The sequence below is a fragment of the Squalius cephalus genome (assembly GCF_949319135.1).
Source record: "Squalius cephalus genome assembly, chromosome: 15".
In the NCBI taxonomy this organism is placed as follows: Eukaryota; Metazoa; Chordata; class Actinopteri; order Cypriniformes; family Leuciscidae; genus Squalius; species Squalius cephalus.
The window spans coordinates 36,147,868-36,167,267 of NC_137136.1; the positions used below are offsets into that span (position 1 = coordinate 36,147,868).

The following is a 19,400-nucleotide window of genomic DNA, read 5'->3' on the forward strand; positions in this document are numbered from 1 at the left end:
AAGCAAGGAAAGGCTGCTAGGAAAAGACGCGAGGACGGAGGAATCGAAGGAAATCTTATTTATACATTAGAATACTTGATCACTCGAGCGTCACTTCACAGCGTCATCAGCAGCGCTCAAAGGATCTGCCCTTATGTTGTTGAAGTTTGTTTATTTAAGAAATTCATAATAAATAATAATAAAGCAAGATACCCTGTTGAAATACTGTATGTGAGATGTGTGGTTTATATAAACGGCAAAAATAAAGTAGAAATTAAAATTATTGTGACCGATGTGAAGAGGGAGTAGAATTTATAAGTGCATCACGTTTTAGTTGATAAAACTCTTCCGCATAAGATACACCCGTGTATCCTCGCTCATGACTCCTCATGAAGCTTCTCACTCCTCGTTTCTCGACTCCTCACGGTGCAATTAGAGAATTGAGATGTCCTTCAAGATGGCTGAGCTCGATCGGTTTCCGGGTCATATGATGGAGGATGGAGGAGTGAGGAGACGAAGAGATATTGAGAAGCACCCTCTGTTTCTTTCCTTTCACGGGGAAACGAAGGGTGCATTTGGCGTCGCTTTTGAATCAGGGTAGCCTTCGTCGCGCCACAATGACGCAACCGGCCTTCGAATACGGCCTTCGAAGGATGCAGAATTGAATTGGGACACCCTTCATCACGCTGCGGTGACGCAATCGGACTTCAAATGCGACCTTCGGAAGATGCAGCCTTCGCATTGGGACACAGCTTATGTATTTATTATGTCTATGTCACGTCAGTCAAGCCCGAAGCAAGACACACACAAGTGACGCACACTTAAGCAACCCATAGCAACGTGTTATGGCAACGACACCTCAGACTGACAGATACGTAAAAATAGGCTACTCTAGTTTTGTTCACATTGACATGTTAATTATAATCGAATGCATTTTGTTTTATTGACCACAATATTATCATTGATATTTGTTTGAGAGGGGCACTTTTGATTCATTTTGAAAAAGGGGCTCGAGCACCCAAAATGTTTTTGTAGGAGACTTTGAGCTTTGTAAGTTTGTAGATCTTATATGCACAAACATCTACATAACACACTAAAGAAAACATGAAAACGCATCATATTACCCCTTTAATACATTAATATATTAATGCAAATGTAATGCAACTATTATTAAAAATATGGGTAACACTTTATAATAACTGCACGCTATTAATCATTAGTTAAGTATTAGTAAACAGTTAATTTGTAATTTATAAAGCATTAATAGACATTAATAAGCAGTTTATAAATACAGCTATAAATGCTTTGTTCTGGCTTTTTTAAGCATATCTATAATGTGTTTAATAATTGAATTTTCATACTTTATTAATGATCAATTTATCATTTCTAAATTAAGTATTGCATTATTTACAAACCAGATATTTAGGAGTTTCCAGTGGTTCATAAGATCACTTAGTAAGTAAATGATTAATAAACTTTTTAAATAGATATTATTATTCAGACATATAGTAATAGTTACTTAGTGTGATAATAAATGCTTTATTAACATGTATTTCTACTGTAATTCATGGTTAATTCAGGAAGTTATAAAGCATTTAGTAGTGGTCAGTTAACTATTTTCGTGAGCTCAACTAAAGTGAGGACTATGCTTTGTAAAGCATTTATAAAGGATATTTAGATTTCTGTTAAATATTTTTATATTCTTTATCACTGTGTTGTGTTTGTTTCCTTTTTCTTAGAAGATAAATGAGCCTTTAAATCTCCTTTATAAATGCTTTACAAGGCATAACTAGTCCTCACTTTAGATGAGCTCACAAAGTAGTTAACTGACCACTACTAAATGCTTTATAACTACCTGAATCTACTACATTTACTTACACTTTCTAAATGATCTTATTAACCACTGACAACACCTAGTTTGTAAATAATGGTAAATAATGTAACTGGTTTGTAAATAATGCTATACTTCATTTAGAAATGATAAATTGATCATTAATAAAGTATGAAAATACAATTATTAAACACATTATAGATATGCTTATAAATAAAGAATAAAGCATTTATAGTTGTTTTTATACACTGCTTATTGATGTATATTAATGCTTAACTAATGATAAATAGCATGCAGTTATTATAAAGTGTTACCAAAACATGATATACAGTATAAACTCAAGTTGCACTGTTTTCTAAAAGTGAGCTTGAACAGTTTTTTATTCTTATAATTATGAAAAATTTATATTTCATTAGTCTTTGTCTCCCTCTGCTGGTACAACACAAACACAAAGATATTCAGGCCCTTTATTTACTCTAACAAAACTCTGAGCTTTTTGAGTTACTGTGCATTTATACAAATAAAATGATTAAAGGGATAGTTCACCCAAAAATGAAAATTCTGTCATCATTTACTCTCCCTCAAGTTGTTCCAAACCTGTATGATTTCCTTTCTTCTGCTAAACACAAAAGAAGATATTTTAAAGAAGGTTGGTAATTAAACAGGTGCTGGTCCCCATTGACATCCATAGTATTTTTTTTTTCCTACTATGGAAGTCAATGGGGTCCATCAGTCGTTTGGTTACCGACTTTCTCCAAAATATCTTCTTTTGTGTTCAGCAGAAGAAAGAAAGTCATACAGGTTTGGAACAACTTGAGGGAGAGTAAATGATGACAGAATTTTCATTTTTGGGTGAACTATCCCTTTAACCTATGAATGAGAAACTGTAATTTGCTGTGAAATAAAAGGTGTTTCACTGCCGCCTCATCAGGTCTGTCAGAGGATCGCTGAAATCTAAATGAAGTCTTAATTTATAACAGTGAAGTCACTGTATCTTCAGTCTCTGTTGATTCTGTTGACTGTGAGTCTCTGTAGTGGATCCTTATTCACCATCAGATGATCATCAGAAGATCAGACTGTCATTTAATACCTAAAATAAAACACACAAACAGTCACATATGCAGTATTATATCTGTCACATCTTTTAATAAGAAAACTAACTAGTTAATCTATATTAATTCATTCTTAAACATGATCATATAGCTTCTATCTGATGCTCAAAGTCACTTTACAAAATCAAAAGCACATGAAAGGTCACTTTCACACAACGGACAGCTGATACAGTACCAGCAGAAATTATCATTACACTCCCTACACATTTAATATCAGTTAATAACAACCCAAATCGCAGATAATCACACGCATAAGGCGTCTTTACACAGAAACCAAATCTGAAGCGGCATAAATCACAAAATGTGCATTTACACAGAATGGTTATTGCTTCTCTGATGCCGAGAACATAAATTTACTCAGGAATTAAAATCGTGGGAAATAATACTTTGAACATGTCATGAGAGGACACAAAACGTTATTTAACAACTATGTCTTTATTCAGCGGACTGCCTCAACTACACACTTTGTGCACTTTGAACTTCCTTCACTCCAAACTCCCCCACTCCCCTTTTACCAAGCCCCACCTACATCTGTCGGTGGGGTCCAATAAGCCCATACACAATAAGGCTGATTCCACACATATATCTTTTCATTAACACATAACAAAATAAAATGCAACACAATGAAACTACCTCACAATGGTTGTTTGCTTTTCTTCTACTAATTAAAGATATTAAAGAACTATATGATATAGCATTCATTGTCTCATTTTCTACGTTATCTATCTTCTTCTTTCCTATTTGTTTTCAGAAACTAGAACAATAGAACAAAACCACATTCAGACTCTGTAAACTGATTTTAGTCTAAGTATCGTGTTGGTGTTTTCACAACTCTTCCGCTGGAAGTTACAACTGGCGTTGCCTTCACAGGTGCAGCAGGATTGCAGCTGCAGGATTATTTAAATGTACAGTCTCTGGAACAGCAGGGCCTGAATTTCTTCCTCTTTGAGTAGAATCTGGCTGCAATGGCATCGCTTGCAGATGTTTACGATTCCTGCGTAGGACAGCTCCATTCTGTGTTTGCACCATGTAAGATCTTGGTTTGGATGTTTTGTTCAGCACCACAACTGGTGTTTTCCAGCCTTTCTCACTGTCAGTTTAAGAAGAACTTTCTCCCCAAGCTGAAGTTCTGGTAAAACACGAGCTGAGTGTTTTCGATCATAGAAGAACATGTAGGATTTCTTTGCAGCTTGATCCTTCATCTCCATGGCTTTATAATCAATGGGTTGAGGCTGGTGTTTTTCCTCAAGCATTGGCAGGTTAGTTCTGATCTGTCGACCTGTCATTATCTGGGCCGGGCTTAGACCAGTTGCTGTAATGGGTGTCGCCCGGGTAGCACATCAGTGCCATAAGAAGGTCAGGTTGGCAGAGAATCCATTTTGCAGTTTGAACTAATTTTTCAGCATCTCCATTGGCTTGGGGGAAATGGGTAACCCTTCCTTTTACAGTCCCCTAATTACTAGGTATTTACCTGGTAAATATATGGTAAGTTATAGTTGGTTATTGGTAATTACCACAGGTAACAAGTATGTAAATGTAGAGAAACTACAAACTAATTACTAAGTATTTACCTGTTAAGCATATGGTAAATTATAGTATTTTAGTGTGTAATTACTTAAGGTGATTAGTATGCAATTACAGAGAAACTACCAGGGAAAAAAACACCACTGTTAAATATCAACTCAACAAAGTACTGTGTACTTGTTACCTGTTTAGGTTGGTAATAACTCAGATTTAATTGTGTACTTCCTCAGAATGTAGGCAGCCAATTTTTAGAAACACCTCCAGTATTACCCATCAATTCAAGTTAGGTTTGTAGTTATCCTAGGTTTATGTTGGTAACAGTCCATGTTTATTTATTACTATCTTGAAATTAAGATGGTAGTTTCCAATAAATTACCTTGTCTTACATAGTTGTTGTTCATTGCTCCACCCATTTATAGAGGGTTTATCAAATAATTTACCTTACACTTACCAGGTAACTACCCCGCAGGAACAGTTTTCCCTAATGTCATGGCACATCTTAAATACTGGGTATGTTCTTGCAGATGTTTTTACAATTTACTCAGTAAGTAAAGTGAAACTGTACTGTAAAATGAAGCCTTGTTTATTTCCATGGTATTACCGGAATTGTACCATATAACCTGATCATTCCCCTTTTCCATATAGTCACAATTTTTTACCTCGTATGTCCTGCAACGTTACAAGGAAAACATGACAATTTACTCAGTAAGTAAAGTGAAACTGTACTGTAAAAGGAAGCCTTTTTATTTCCATGGAATTACTGGGATCTTACCCTATAATCTGTAATAGCTACGTAACTGTAGCTATTACAGATTATAGGGTAAAATCCCAGTAATTCCAGATTATAGGGTAAAATCCCAGTAATTCCGTGGAAATAAAAAGGCTTCCTTTTACAGTACAGTTTCACTTTACTTACTGAGAATGTTTTGCAACGTGATCTCATGAGAATACGTGTGTATTTTTACGTAAAGTGTAATTCTACCATACGTACATTTACTTACGTTTTATACACACAGAAACGTATAATACTGACGTATTTACAGCACTAAAACGTAAAATGTTTACGTATTAACAGCACAAAAACGTAAATTATTTACGTATGAACAACTCTACCGACGTACATATTTGTACGTATTCTTATTTATGCATATTAAAATCGTGGCATTAATGTTTTGACTCTATTGCATTCAAATGTCTTATCAATTACATTTTCAGTCGCATTTATGCAGTTTACTCAAGAACTCATAGTCACATTACATTTCGTAATAACATTTCGTTCTGTTCATGCCTTCTGCTGCAAACTCGTTTCGGAGGATTAGCATACATGCAGTTAAACAAGAATACAATTTAAAACCTTACAAATACCTTATTTAATCGTTTAACCATTTTAATATTTAGTTTATTTACAGTGAGACACAAAATGCGTTTTCTCCAATAGAACAATAATACACCAAAAACCAACATAAATTCACAAAAGACATCAATTTTATTATACTTGATATAATCCAAATCTTTAGAATCCATACGTTTGCAAGAAAGAGATCCAAATTCAGCCCTTTATCTAGTGAGTGATCTTCATCTCCATTTCACACAGGCTATCACAGCAGCGCAGTCTGTAACTGTCAAATCCCGCACTCGTGATGATGAATTCAAATTCAAAAATTGCGCCCTCAAGAAGCGTTACGACATGTTTTACGGCAGTGATATCAAACGCTCATTGGCGCTCTCGCCTGTTCGTCTATGTTCGTCACAGATTGCGACATGCCGTATTTCAGTCGGTAAACTACATTTGAAATGGAGAAGCGCGCGCGCCTTCACACAGAGCAAAGCCGGATTAACATTTTCATGGATTAATAACTTAAATTCTGCTCTGTACCTCATTCAAAACTATTATATACTGAAAGAGAGGACTGTGACTGCAACACATCGTCATGTGAACGACTTTTGGTACCGGTTTTGACATTTTCGCAATAAATAAATTATTGTGATTACACGTATGTTGTTTTTCTTCACAATTGTAGCCTATGTAGTTTTCTATCTTTGAAAATTACGTATTAATACTACATATTAACAATGAGACCAGGCTGGAATGTTTTAGTTAAGTTGCAGAACACATGGTAAAAGTTTGTGATTTCAAAAATGTTTAAGCAGTAGCAAAGGATGTGGTAAGAGTCTGGTAATACAATGGAAATAAACAAGGCTTCCTTTTACAGTACAGTTACACTTTACTTACTGAGTAAATTGTCATGTTTTCCTTGGTAACGTTGCAGGACATACGAGGTAAAAAAAAAAAAAATGTGACTATGGAAAAGGGAATGATATGGTACAATTCCGGTAATACCATGGAAATAAACAAGGCTTCATTTTACAGTACAGTTACACTTTACTTACTGAGTAAATTGTCATGTTTTCCTTGGTAACGTTGCAGGACATACGAGGTAAAAAATTGTGACTATGTGGAAAAGGGGAATGATCAGGTTATATGGTACAATTCCGGTAATACCATGGAAATAAACAAGGCTTCATTTTACAGTACAGTTACACTTTACTTACCGAGTAAATTGTCATGTTTTCCTTGGTAACGTTGCAGGACATACGAGGTAAAAAATTGTGACTATATGGAAAAAGGAATGATCAAGTTATATGGTACAATTCCGGTAATACCATGGAAATAAACAAGGCTTCATTTTACAGTACAGTTACACTTTACTTACTGAGTAAATTGTAAAAACATCTGCAAGAACATACCCAGTATTTAAGATGTGCCATGACATTAGGGAAAACTGTTCCTGCGGGGTAGTTACCTGGTAAGTGTAAGGTAAACTATTTGATAAACCCTCTATAAATGGGTGGAGCAATGAACAACAACTATGTAAGACAAGGTAATTTATTGGAAACTACCGTCTTAATTTCAAGATAGTAATAAATAAACATGGACTGTTACCAACATAACCCTAGGATAACTACAAACCTAACTTGAATTGATGGGTAATACTGGAGGTGTTTCTAAAAATTGGCTGCCTACATTCTGATGAAGTACACAATTAAATCGGAGTTATTACCAGCCTAAACAGGTAACAAGTACACAGTACTTTGTTGAGTTGATATTTAACAGTGGTGTTTTTTTCCCCTGGTAGTTTCTCTGTAATTGCATACTAATCACCTTAAGTAATTACACACTAAAATACTATAATTTGCCATATGCTTACCAGGTAAATCCCTCTCTCGGGTCTGGCCTTGATGTGGCGAGGGGGCTTGCGCGTTCCAGTGACCCTGGAGAGCGATACCGTCGGGAGCTCGCTCCTGGTAGGGTCACCCTAGGCGGGCCGGTCTCCAGGGTAGGTTCCAGACAAACAAAGACCCCAGCATGTCGGTACGCTGTGAGGTGGCAGCCCCACCAACCGACTATCCTGCGGAGGGCTAACAACCCACCCAGGAGAAACTCTTTTGTTACGAAACCGATCAGAGAAAGAAGCCGGACTTCCCAACACGGTAACGGACCCCAGCCTGCCCCCGACCAACGAGTACGGATCAACCTTCGTCGCAGGATCCGAGTCGCCACATGGAATGTCCAGACACTTCTTCGCCCCGGAGCTGCCACCCTGCTGTCCCGAGAGCTCTGCCGCTATAACATCTCTTTGGCAGGGCTCTGTGAAGTCCGATGGCACGGCAATGGCGAAATAACAGCAGGCGACCATTGCTACTTCTGGAGTGGCCCCGAAAGACGGACAGGCCTTTATGGTGTGGCACTTGCCATCCCAAAGGCCCTCCGCAAGTCCCTCATCAGCTGGACACCCCTGAGCGACAGATTACTGTCGGCCCGCTTTCTTCACCAACACGGCAAGATGACAGTAATCGTTGCTTATGCCCCCACCGATGTCGCTGATGAGGATGCGAAGGATGTCTTCTTTGACCAACTCCATCAGGCTGTTGGCCAAGCCTCACCACACGACATCACCATCATCCTCACTGATGCCAACGCCACTCTGTCCAGCAGTGATCGGTCCACAGGCTCACCTGTCGGCACAACCTTTGCTGACAGGTCCACAAACGACAACGGTAACCGCCTTCTCCTTTTCTGCCACCACAACAACCTCTGTGTTGCTGATACCTGGTTTCCTCGGAAGCTTATCCATCACTGGACATGGTACAGCCCAGATGGCAGAACCAGGAAAGCGCTGGACCACATCCTCATTTCACGACGCTGGAAGCCGTTTGTCACTAACTGCCGTGTGTACCGAGGAGCAGAGCTTGGCAACACAGACCATCGCCTGCTGGTGGCCCAGCTTAAGTTAAAGCTGCGAGCCAACCAGCACACCAAGACTAAGCCTCGCCTGGACTCCTCCTTACTCAGTGATCCAAACATCGCCACATATTTCAGTTGCGCCATCCGCCGCACCTTTGATAACCTGGCTACCGACAAGGTGAAGGACTGGAAGACCTTCAAGGAAAGTGTCATCCAGTCAGCTCACAATGTCTTTGGATGCTTTCGACCTTCCCCGAATAAGCCTTGGATATCGGAGAGGACACTCAACATCATTGACCAGCGGAGGGAGGCCCGGCTCCGAGGTGACCTGACGGAGTATCAGCGACTGAACCGCCAGCGCAATGTGGCTATAGCTGAGGATAGGGAGAAGTTCTGGCAAGCAGAAGCTAAACACCTAGAGTCCGCGGCCAATAACAACAACATGAGCCGTGTCTTCAGTCTGCTGCGCCAAGCCCGTAATGGCCCACGCATCAAGACAGCCCTGGTGAAAGATTCTGATGGCAACCTTATAGCAACAGAAGCAAACTGCCTCGAACGCTGGAAAGAGCACTTCAGCCTCCTTCTGCAGCACGGTACCTCCCCGGCTGATCCCGCCATCTCATCGGCCGCTAACGCTGCAGCCCCTAGTGTTGTCTGCAGTACAGACCCTGTCACACCTGAGGAAGTCAGAGCCGCTCTGGAAAAACTTAACAACAGGAAAGCCCCCGGCATCTGTGCAATAACCGCTGAGATGCTAAAATCAGGCGGTGAAAGCATCGTCGAGTGGCTTACCCACATATTCAATGAGGTGTGGGAGACAGAGAGGATTCCCAGCGACTGGACCAGAGGAGTCATCTTGCCCTTCTGGAAACGTAAGGGTGACAGGCTAGTCTGCGGCAACCACAGAGGCATTACCCTTCTCTCCATCCCCGGCAAGCTCTTTACCAGGATCTTGCTCAGCCGTGCTCTCCCAGCCATCAGAAGCAGCCGCCGTCCCCAGCAGGCTGGCTTCATGCCTAATCGCTCCACAACAGACCAAATCTCCGCCGTTCGCTTGCTGATAGAGAAGACCTATGAATTCCGTAAAGATCGCCATCTTTATATCGGGTTCATAGATCTTAAGGCTGCCTTTGACACCGTCTGCCATACTTCACTGTGGAGTATCCTACATGCCCTTGGAGCACCACCCAAGATCGTTGCCCTGTTTAAGTTGCTTTATAGCAACGCTCAGAGCTGTGTCCGTATCAACGGCAGAGACTCAGACTGGTTTTCCATCTCCAGTGGCGTTCGCCAGGGCTGCGTGGCTGCTCCTGACCTCTTCAACTGCATCATTGACCATCTGATGTCCAGGGTTTGTGAGCGGGTCCCCGGAGTGAACTTCGGCAGTTACCACCTGACTGACTTGGAGTACGCTGACGACACCATCCTGCTCAGCACGTCCTACAGCCAGCTGAGAGACGCTCTGGGCATATACAGTGAAGAGGCTGAGAAGCTTGGCCTCCAGGTGAGCTGGACGAAAACCAAGTTCATGTATGTCGGTGATGGACCGCATCCACCTTCCCTGCGGCTTGGCAATAACATTGTAGAGCCTGTCAAGTACTTTGTGTATTTGGGATCCATAGTGACAGACAACGGGGACCTAAAACCAGAAATTACCCGTAGAAGAGCCCTGGCTGCATCAGCCCTGCAGTCTCTCTGGAAACCACTCTGGCGGCACCAGACCATCTCACGCAAGACGAAGATCCGGATTTACAACTCAGCAGTACTCTCCATCCTGCTTTATGGCTCGGAGACTTGGCCCTTAAATAAGACACTGGCTGCAAGATTAGATGGCTTTGATAGCAGGGCTCTCAGAACCATCGAGAACATCAGGTGGCCCCAGCAGGTTTCCAATCAAGTGCTTAGAGCCCGCACATGCCAGCCCAGAGCATCCTGCCTGGCTGCGCAACGTCGCACCCGCTGGTTTGGCCATGTCCTCCGCCATCCTCCTGACCATCCGACAAGAGCCATTCTCCAGTTTGATCCGAAGGCTGCAGGCTGGAGACGACCACGAGGTAGACCCCGCACCCGATGGCTTGACGTCCTTGCGGGCGACCTCCAACAACATGGAGTTGCTATGGAGGATGCAGAGCAGCTGGCACAAGACCGTCAGCACTGGAAACAACTGGTTCATCTGGTCGGCTCAACGCACAGGGATGGGACGCCCCCCTACCCATCGCAGGAGCCAAAATAATAAAAATAAAAATAATAATAATTACCAGGTAAATACTTAGTAGTTTCTCTGCATTTACATACTTGTTACCTGTGGTAATTACCAATAACCAACTAAAACTTACCATATATTTACCCGGTAAATACCTAGTAATTAGTTTGTAGTTTCTCAGCATTTACATACTTGTTACCTGTGGTAATTACCAATAACCAACAATAACTTACCATATATTTACCAGGTAAATACCTAGTAATTAGGGGACTGTAAAAGGAAGGGTTACCGGCACCCTTTAGCGTCAATATGACACGCACAGAGCTTTGTTCGGTTATGGGTAGGTTTAGGTCTGGGGTAGGGTTAGGGTTAGACCGCTAGGAGGCGCCTTCTGGCCCATATCTATCTGCGTCTCATATTGACGCTAAAGGGTGCCATGTGCGTTCGATGTAGACGAAATGTAAAAAGCGTCAGTATATGACGCCTTGGGATGAGAACGGGCTGGGGAAATAAGGACTTGAGGTTGTGTGTTGAAAATCGTAGTCTGTACTGAACTGCTGAAATTCAGCCGAAGTGAACTGTGTCCCGTTGTTAGATATAAGCTATTTCAGAATTCCCCATCTTACAAACATGCACTTCAGTCTGCTGATAAAAGCTGGATGGTGGTTGAATGTGGGCTATTTCGATGTCACGCGAGTAATATTCTACAACTATCAAGTAAGTTTTACCATTCAGCTCGTATACATCTGCTGCAATTTTGCACCAGGGACCAGCAGGCAAGGGGGTAGTGATTAAAGGTTATTTCCTTTGTGTGGGTTTGTGGGCCTGACAAAAGGTGCACATTGAGACCCTTGTGTTAATGTCATTACCTATTGCAGGCCACCAAACTGACATCTTTGCCCTCTGACGGCACTTGGTGAGACCTTGATGCCCTCCATAAATTTGGCCTAACACTTCCTCCCTTATCGAATGACAATCCTGTCCTCATACAGGAGCAGCCCATTGACAACTGCCAAGGAAGCCCTAGCGGTATGATAGCCGCTCAGCTGGAAGGGTATCTTGCTTGGCCAACCCTTGTTGAGAAAGCTTATCACTTCCTGGAGATCTTCATCTTCTTTCTTGGCCTCTCTAATAGCATCTAGCTTTGAATGTGAGACCTCTTTGGATGTGATGACTGCTTCAACATATGCTTTCACCTCAACCTCCATCTCTGAGTGGCAGTGCCCTTTCAGAGGATTCCGAGAAAGTGTGTCCGCCACCACCAAACATTTAACAGGGACATGCACATGCACTTGCACTTTACTTTGTCCGGAGCCTGCTCTTGGACTTCTGTCCAAAACCAGATTGCTTCATTCCTCAGCAGAGCTGTGACTGGCTGAAGCTCTGTGGAAAGATCTGGCACAAATTTGCCTAAATAGTTGATCATCTCCAGAATTTGCCTAAGCTCCGTCACATTAGTAGGACTAGGCATATCAGTGATTGCCTTCACCTTCGTTGCATCAGGCTTGATGCCTTCATGACCGATTGTTTGGCCAAAGTACTGCAGCTCAGATTTGTTAAAGTGACATTTATCACGGTTCAGTTTCAGTCCTGACTCTGATAGTTCTCAGAACAGCCAAGTATGTTATCCATGACAACTGCAGTGCCTTTGTGTCTAATTAGAAGTTTGCTCATTTCTCTTTGTAAAATTTCGGGCGTAGAAGTAACCCCAAAAGTCTAGTCTATTAAAACAGAATCATCCTACTGGAGTTAGGAATGTGGTCAGCTTCACACAGCTTGGGTCCAAAGGGATTTGCCAAAACCCTGAAGATGTATCCAAAGTAGAAAATACACTGGCTCCTGAGAGTTTGGGGGCAATATCCTCTAATGTTGGGAGAATAAAGCGCTCACGTTTTACAGCTTGATTCAAACGTTTGAGGTCAACGCAAATTCTGACAGAACCGTTCTTTTTTACAATGGGAACCATTGGGGCACACCATTCCGTTGGTTCGGTGACTTCGGAAATTATCCCTTAGGACAGCATGCGCTTCAGATCCTGTTCGACTTTAGGCAACAGGGGAAAGGGAATTCTACGAGGGCTGACAAGACTATAAGTAGTGGCATCTGACTTAAGTTAAATTTTCACTGGTTCACAGTTGAGCAAGCCAATGTCTCCATAGACGTCATTATGGTCTGTGATTTCATCCACTCTCTGTACTAGGCCCATCTTACAAGCCGTGCTTCGACTGAGGAAATTGTTATCAAATGGCCCATCTACAACAAAAACCCACAATTCAAAAATGTTTCTTTTACTTTCTGTATTTGCTAGGAATTTTCTCATACAGCTCACTTTTCCCCTAGGACTTTTCACTGTTATACTGGTTTTGACCAGTGGAGGGCGCCCTTGTAAGCTCTCATATGTAGAGCATGACATGATGGTGATGTCGGCCCCAGTATCAATTTTGAACTTGACTGACCTGCCCTGTATGGGGAGAGTAATGCACCACCTGTCCTCGGAAGCAGACTCATTCATTAACCCTCTGGGGTCGACAAACGCGCCGGCGCGTTTTGCTGGATTTTCTTTACATAGTAGCACAATAAACTTAAATTTCTCCGTCATTTATGGTCATACAGAAAAAAGAAATATGAAAAAAGAATCTGTGATATTTCTACTTTTGTATGTGTCCACTTACAATCGAATCAAAACATTGTGCTTTTGTAAAATAAAGAAAATAAACAGGGTGTGCTTTCTGCCTCTCCGTCGCGGTGAACTTTTTTTTCTTGAGCACGTCTATAAACTGAAACAAAACTCAGCGAATACTTGTCACACATTTATGAGCCATATACCTTTATAAATATTTAAGTGTGTACTTTTAAATGATCGGATTCAAACTGAAAACAAATATTCTCTGTTTAAGTAATTTGTATAAAACCAACAAGATGTCCAGCTTCTCACGCGCTTGCTAATTATTTTTAATTTGACCACGCCCACGCGCGCAAAAGAGATTCACATGAAAATCTCCACATGGAACGCGAACGCGCTCATTACCTCAAAAACAAAGCACCAACCAACTTCACAAGTCTCTGCTTTTCGTCGAGTTTGAAAGACGTGCCGTGAGCTTACATTGGATTTACCTCAGCAGAAGAAGAACGTGATTTGAAGACAAGAAAGATGTAAGGTAAGAAATTCTTAATTATTAGTTCATGTTATTGTTGCATTAACTTCACATTGCAGTTGAACTGTTGTTAGATATATGGTGAATATTATAATATTTGGACCCGTGTTTACTGTTACTGTGTTTGTGGATATCTGCTCAAACGTAGATATGTATAATATGGTAACCATAATGTTTCATATTTTAGAGCGAGCTCTGGTTTTGAATGTATCGCGATCGCGTTTGAAACGATCGCTTTTGAAAAGCAAAACGCACCAAACAAAGGCTTCATATTTTTACTATTATCTCATTTCATATCATTATAACGAATGGAAACATTTGAAGTAACATGATAATCAATATATTTTTCTCTAGCGTAGTTGTTACTGAAATCTTTTGGAAGATTTATATGCTGCTATAGGTTATTGTTATTATTATTTTATGCAGCACTGTGCATAGCCTATGCTTACAAGGCACAACAAACCTGATGTTCATTATATTATATATTGTTGGAAACATTTGTGTGTGTGTGTATTCTGTGAATTTTAAAAAGCAATTTTAACCAGAAAAATCTAAAATTTATTCCCAATAAATTTTAGAACTATATTCCCTATAGTTTCTCTTGATATCAGTATGTTCACTTTTTTTTTCTTTCAGGGACCAGATGCCACTGAGTCCTGCTGACTTCAACATTCACATGAGTCTCTGTATATGAACATGGTAAAGTGAAAATCAAACACCTTGGAAATGAAAGGTATGTACAATGTTTTTAGGAATTGCACAAATGTCTCTGTCTTTGGATCATTGTTTTCAATAGTGTGCTTTTTTGTCATTTGTTGTGTATATTTTGATTATGTTGTGTTGTAAATAAATCCAAACAATCAAAAAGCCATTCTTTTTTAAATCTCCTCATTCTTTGTGAAAGGTTGCTCAGAATGATAGGGCCTGATAGCTCCTAAAATAGGGCCATTAGGGAGGTGTGAATTATTCTCAGGTGTGAAAAGCTTACATATTAATAAGGTGATCATGCCCCTTCGCATAAAGCTTTCTCACACAAAACACGTCTTAGAAAGTTTAAATCAATATATTGTCTTCTCTGAATGAGCAGTCAGGATGATTTTCACATAGTTTTGGAGCAAATATTCTAGGCTACGTGATACAATTTTCAAAAGTCTTGTGAAGAAATAATCAGTAGGGGTTTTATGACCTTATTTCAGTGACAATTTTTTTTTTTTTTGTATTTTCATAAACCACGCATAAATGTCATTATCTCAAAATTACAAACTTTTACATACATGCTGCTGATATATTATTGTAGCAGAGTTTGTGCTAAATACAGTGTAATCAGACTTTAGCCATGAAAATGTCACAAGTAACAGAAATAAGCACAAATGTCAGAGCATGTCAGAACACCACCAGGGCCAGAAAACAGCTCAGACCCCAGAGGGTTAAAGACCCAAGGAAAAATGCATCACTAGTCTCAGTGTCACACACTGCCAGTTCTTTGACATTTTTAGTTTTACATGCAATGGCAAAATGTCCCAGTTTGTTGCATCTCCTGCATCGCTTGTGCAGGGCAATTATTCTCTGTGTGTGTGCAATTACAGCGTGTGCAGTCTATGGCTAGTTTCCTCTCACCAGCCCTTTCCTTATTTGGTGCTCCCGTAAAGCACCTCGTGCCTTTCCGGTGTCCATGTATTGCGTTCACTTCAGCAGCCGCTCCCCCACTCACATTTTGGTTCTTAATGAGCTCAGACTGCCACGCGATCTGGACCGCTTTGTCCAAAGTCAATTCAGGTTCCATTTGTAACCTCTGGGAATCTGCAATCCCAATGACGACTCTGTCCCATATTTGTTCCTCTTTGCTCACACCGAACTCGCAGTATTCAGCCAATTCATAGAGGCATCTCACAAAAGCCTCAACAGTCTCTCCCGATCTCTGTGCATGCTGGTGAAAACAGGCCCTCTCATGTATTACGTTCCTCCGGGGAACAAAATGTTCATTAAATTTTCCAACAACAGTCTCATAATTATTTGCATGCGAATCTTTGGCAAACGTGAACGATCCGAATATCGCTTCGGCATCTTTACCCATTGCATAAAGCAGGGAATTGACTTGAACTTCAGTGTTTTCCTTGTTCAGCTTTGTTGCGATGCGAAAATGGGAGAACCGCTGGATCGACGCAGGCCAGGTCGCAGGCTGTGCGAAGTTGAAAGCCTCAGGTGCGTTGAACTTGGTCATTATACCACTCAAGACGAGCCGAACTTGTTCGTGGGTGAAACTTGCTCTTCTGACACCATGTCATGAGAGGACACAAAACGTTATTTAACAACTGTCTTTATTCAGCGGACTGCCTCAACTGCACACTTTGTGCACTTTGAACTTCCTTCACTCCAAACTCCCCCACTCCCCTTTTACCAAGCCCCACCTACACTCATAGATTTCCTCTGAGTGATATAGCTATCTCACGCTCTAATGTTTGTCATGATTCTGTGGAACTGATAGCAATTTTCTATTTCTTAATAAAACTGTTTCAGATGGAACAAATGCTACAAAGAAATTATGAATTATTAACGCAGGATTATTATAATTTTTTTCAAAGAGCCAGAAAGAAGAATTCTGCTATCGTTAGCGTTTCAGGTAGGTCGTGTGTGGGTGAAATATCGTCCTCAAGAAGATGATTTTTAAAATATAATATAACACAGTGATGGCGAATAAGCATTTACCGTATCTGAGAGAAATGTAGCGGCGCGTTGATCTGACAGTCTCTTCAAAGGAAGATTACAAACAGCGAAAGCCAATTGATTACACACATCGACGACTCTGTTATTTTGGTGGTTTGCTTCACGATTTGAGTACAGGACACTTTTACTTTATTGTCCCTTGTTGGCTGACATTTTTTAATTTGGCTAAAACAATATGGAGCAAACGCCACGTGTTTGGTTGTCATGACAACGACGTAGTTTAGAGCGGCACAAGATCACGTTCATTTACACTGAACCAAAACAATATCAGAGTCATCTTTGATACTACAGGCTGAGGTGGGTCAGACCCGTCATATTTTAAGTTTGCTTTTATGCGGCATTGTGTCTTTACACAGAACTTTGTGCAGACACAGAGCCGCTTTAGAGCAGCCTTAACCCGCCTGTGTAAAGATGCCTATAGTGACAGTTAAAGGGGAAAAGCTGAAAATAACATTAATATTAAAATTCACAATCAGTCACAACAGTATGAGCAGAATTAAACTCATATTATGAGTTTGCAGACGCTGGTGTGCTCGTGTGTTTGCTTGCTTGTTTGTCTGTTTTAAACTGTCTAAACAGTCCACGTTCTAAAAGCAACATGCTTTTTAAGATAACGTTGTGTTCTGGATTTTAAAATGCGCTATAGACTGTGTGTCTGCGTTGGGAGATGGAGTGGATTCGGGAAATCTAAGGAACAACGGACTAATGAGGACAATGTTTTACAGCCGCGAAGATCTGATGAGATTCCGACACAATGTTAGAACCCCACCAAAGTTCCTTCATGAACCTTCTGAAATAATCTGTTCCATCCACACAACAAACAGAAAGAAGAAAATAAAACGGAGGGGCTCTAGAGGCGGAATCCCAAACAGACTTAAATCTCGTGGCAGTCGGTTTCCTCTTCCTACAATAACTTTAACTAATGCTCGTTCGCTTCAAAATAAAATGCCCGAACTCACAGCATTGGTGAAATATAACAGAGACTTTAAAAGAGCTAACCTGATCTGCATCACGGAGACATGGCTGACGGAGGCGATTGACATCATACACTTGGAAGGATACTCATTAATCCGTCTGGACCGCGACAGTGCCAAGTCAACCAAAACAATCGGAGGAGGACTGTGTATGTTCGTTAGTAGCAGGTGGGCGAATAATATTACGGTACATGAAACACATTGCTCTGCTCACTATGAATTATTGACTGTCTCTTTTAGGCCATATTATTTGCCTTGTGAATTCGGACAAATAATAATTATTTCAGTCGATGTTCCTGGACCAAACTTTGCACTTGCTGCCGAATGCATAGCGGCTAGTTACAACAGAGCGCTTTGCAATTCTGCCGATGACCCAGTCTTCTTGCTTGGAGATTTTAATAAATGCAATGTATCTACGCTGTTGCCAAATCTTGAGCAATATGTAACCTGTCCGACAAGACTGGTTAAGACTCTGGACAAATGCTCTGGTAACGTGGAAGGTGCATATGTGCCAAAGCTATATCCACCTCTGGGACGTTCGGATCACAACGTTATTCATCTGTTACCAAAATACAGGCAGCTTTTAAAGAGGATCAAGCCTGCCATTCAGCAGGTTCAAACGTGGTCCAGAGACGAAATAGAAAAACTAAGAGGCTGTTTTGAGTGCACTGAATGGGACTTATTTTTTAACGATGATGACTGTTGTAGTAATCATGAATTGTTGAATGATACAATAACCTGTTATGTTAATTTCTGTGTAAATTCAGTGGTTCAAACAAAGAATATCAGAGTCTATCCAAATAATAAGCAGTGGATTAACAAAGATTTGAAACATTACCTAAACATGAAGAAAATTGCATTCTTGCAGAATGATCAGCAGAAAGTAAAAGAGTTAACCCTCTGGAGTCTGAGCTGTTTTCTGGGCCCTGGAGGTGTTCTGACATGCTCTGACATTTGTGCTTTTTTCAGTTGTTTATAAACATGTTAATGGCAAAGGTGTAAATTCACTCTATATAGCACAAACAGGGCTACCAAAATATCTGATCAACATGCATGTATATGTTTGAATTTTTAAGAGAATAATGTTTATGCGTGGTTATTGGAAAAAATAAAAATGAAAGTTGCAGAAATAAGGCCATAAAACACATACTAAATATGTGGCAATAAGACTTTTGACTAAAGGATATCATCGCCTATAGTTTTTTCTTCAAAATTATGTGAAAATAGTCTTGCTTTATCGTTCACATAAAACCATACATTGATTTAAATTGATGTAAAACAGGTTTTGCTTGGAAAGCCAATATGCGAGGGGGGCGTGAACGAGGAGTGGTTTTCACCTGAATTACCACCCACTCTGCATAATGATGAGCCATTCACTCAGGTGTGACAACTGACTGAGCCACAATGCAAGGACCATTTAAGATTTTGCTTACATCTATCTTGTAAATATGTTTTGCTATTTTATTAAAAAGGTTACAATTACAACAATAATTACAATTTCAACAATATTTCAAGTGTACTCTTTCTTTGTAAAAAAAAGATTATAGGCCTACATTTTATCTGTATTCATTACTTTGAATATAGCCAACATTGGAACAGCTAACATCTTAGTTGATGACTTTATTTTTGACAAAAATAGTAGGCTATTTTAT

General features: G+C 40.5%; 1 protein-coding gene across 1 annotated transcript in view; it reads right to left on the reverse strand.

Annotated features, from left to right (window-relative positions):
- Nucleotides 1-1,095: 1,095 nt before the first annotated feature.
- LOC307172569 (NLR family CARD domain-containing protein 3-like) overlaps nt 1,096-19,400 on the reverse strand; it is a 108,189-nt gene continuing 89,884 nt past the window's right edge. Inside the window, exon 13 of the mRNA XM_079895068.1 lies at nt 1,096-2,900. Within this exon, the coding sequence (XP_079751194.1) occupies nt 2,894-2,900 (7 nt within the window). The 3' untranslated portion in view covers nt 1,096-2,893. The remainder of the gene's footprint in view (nt 2,901-19,400) is intronic.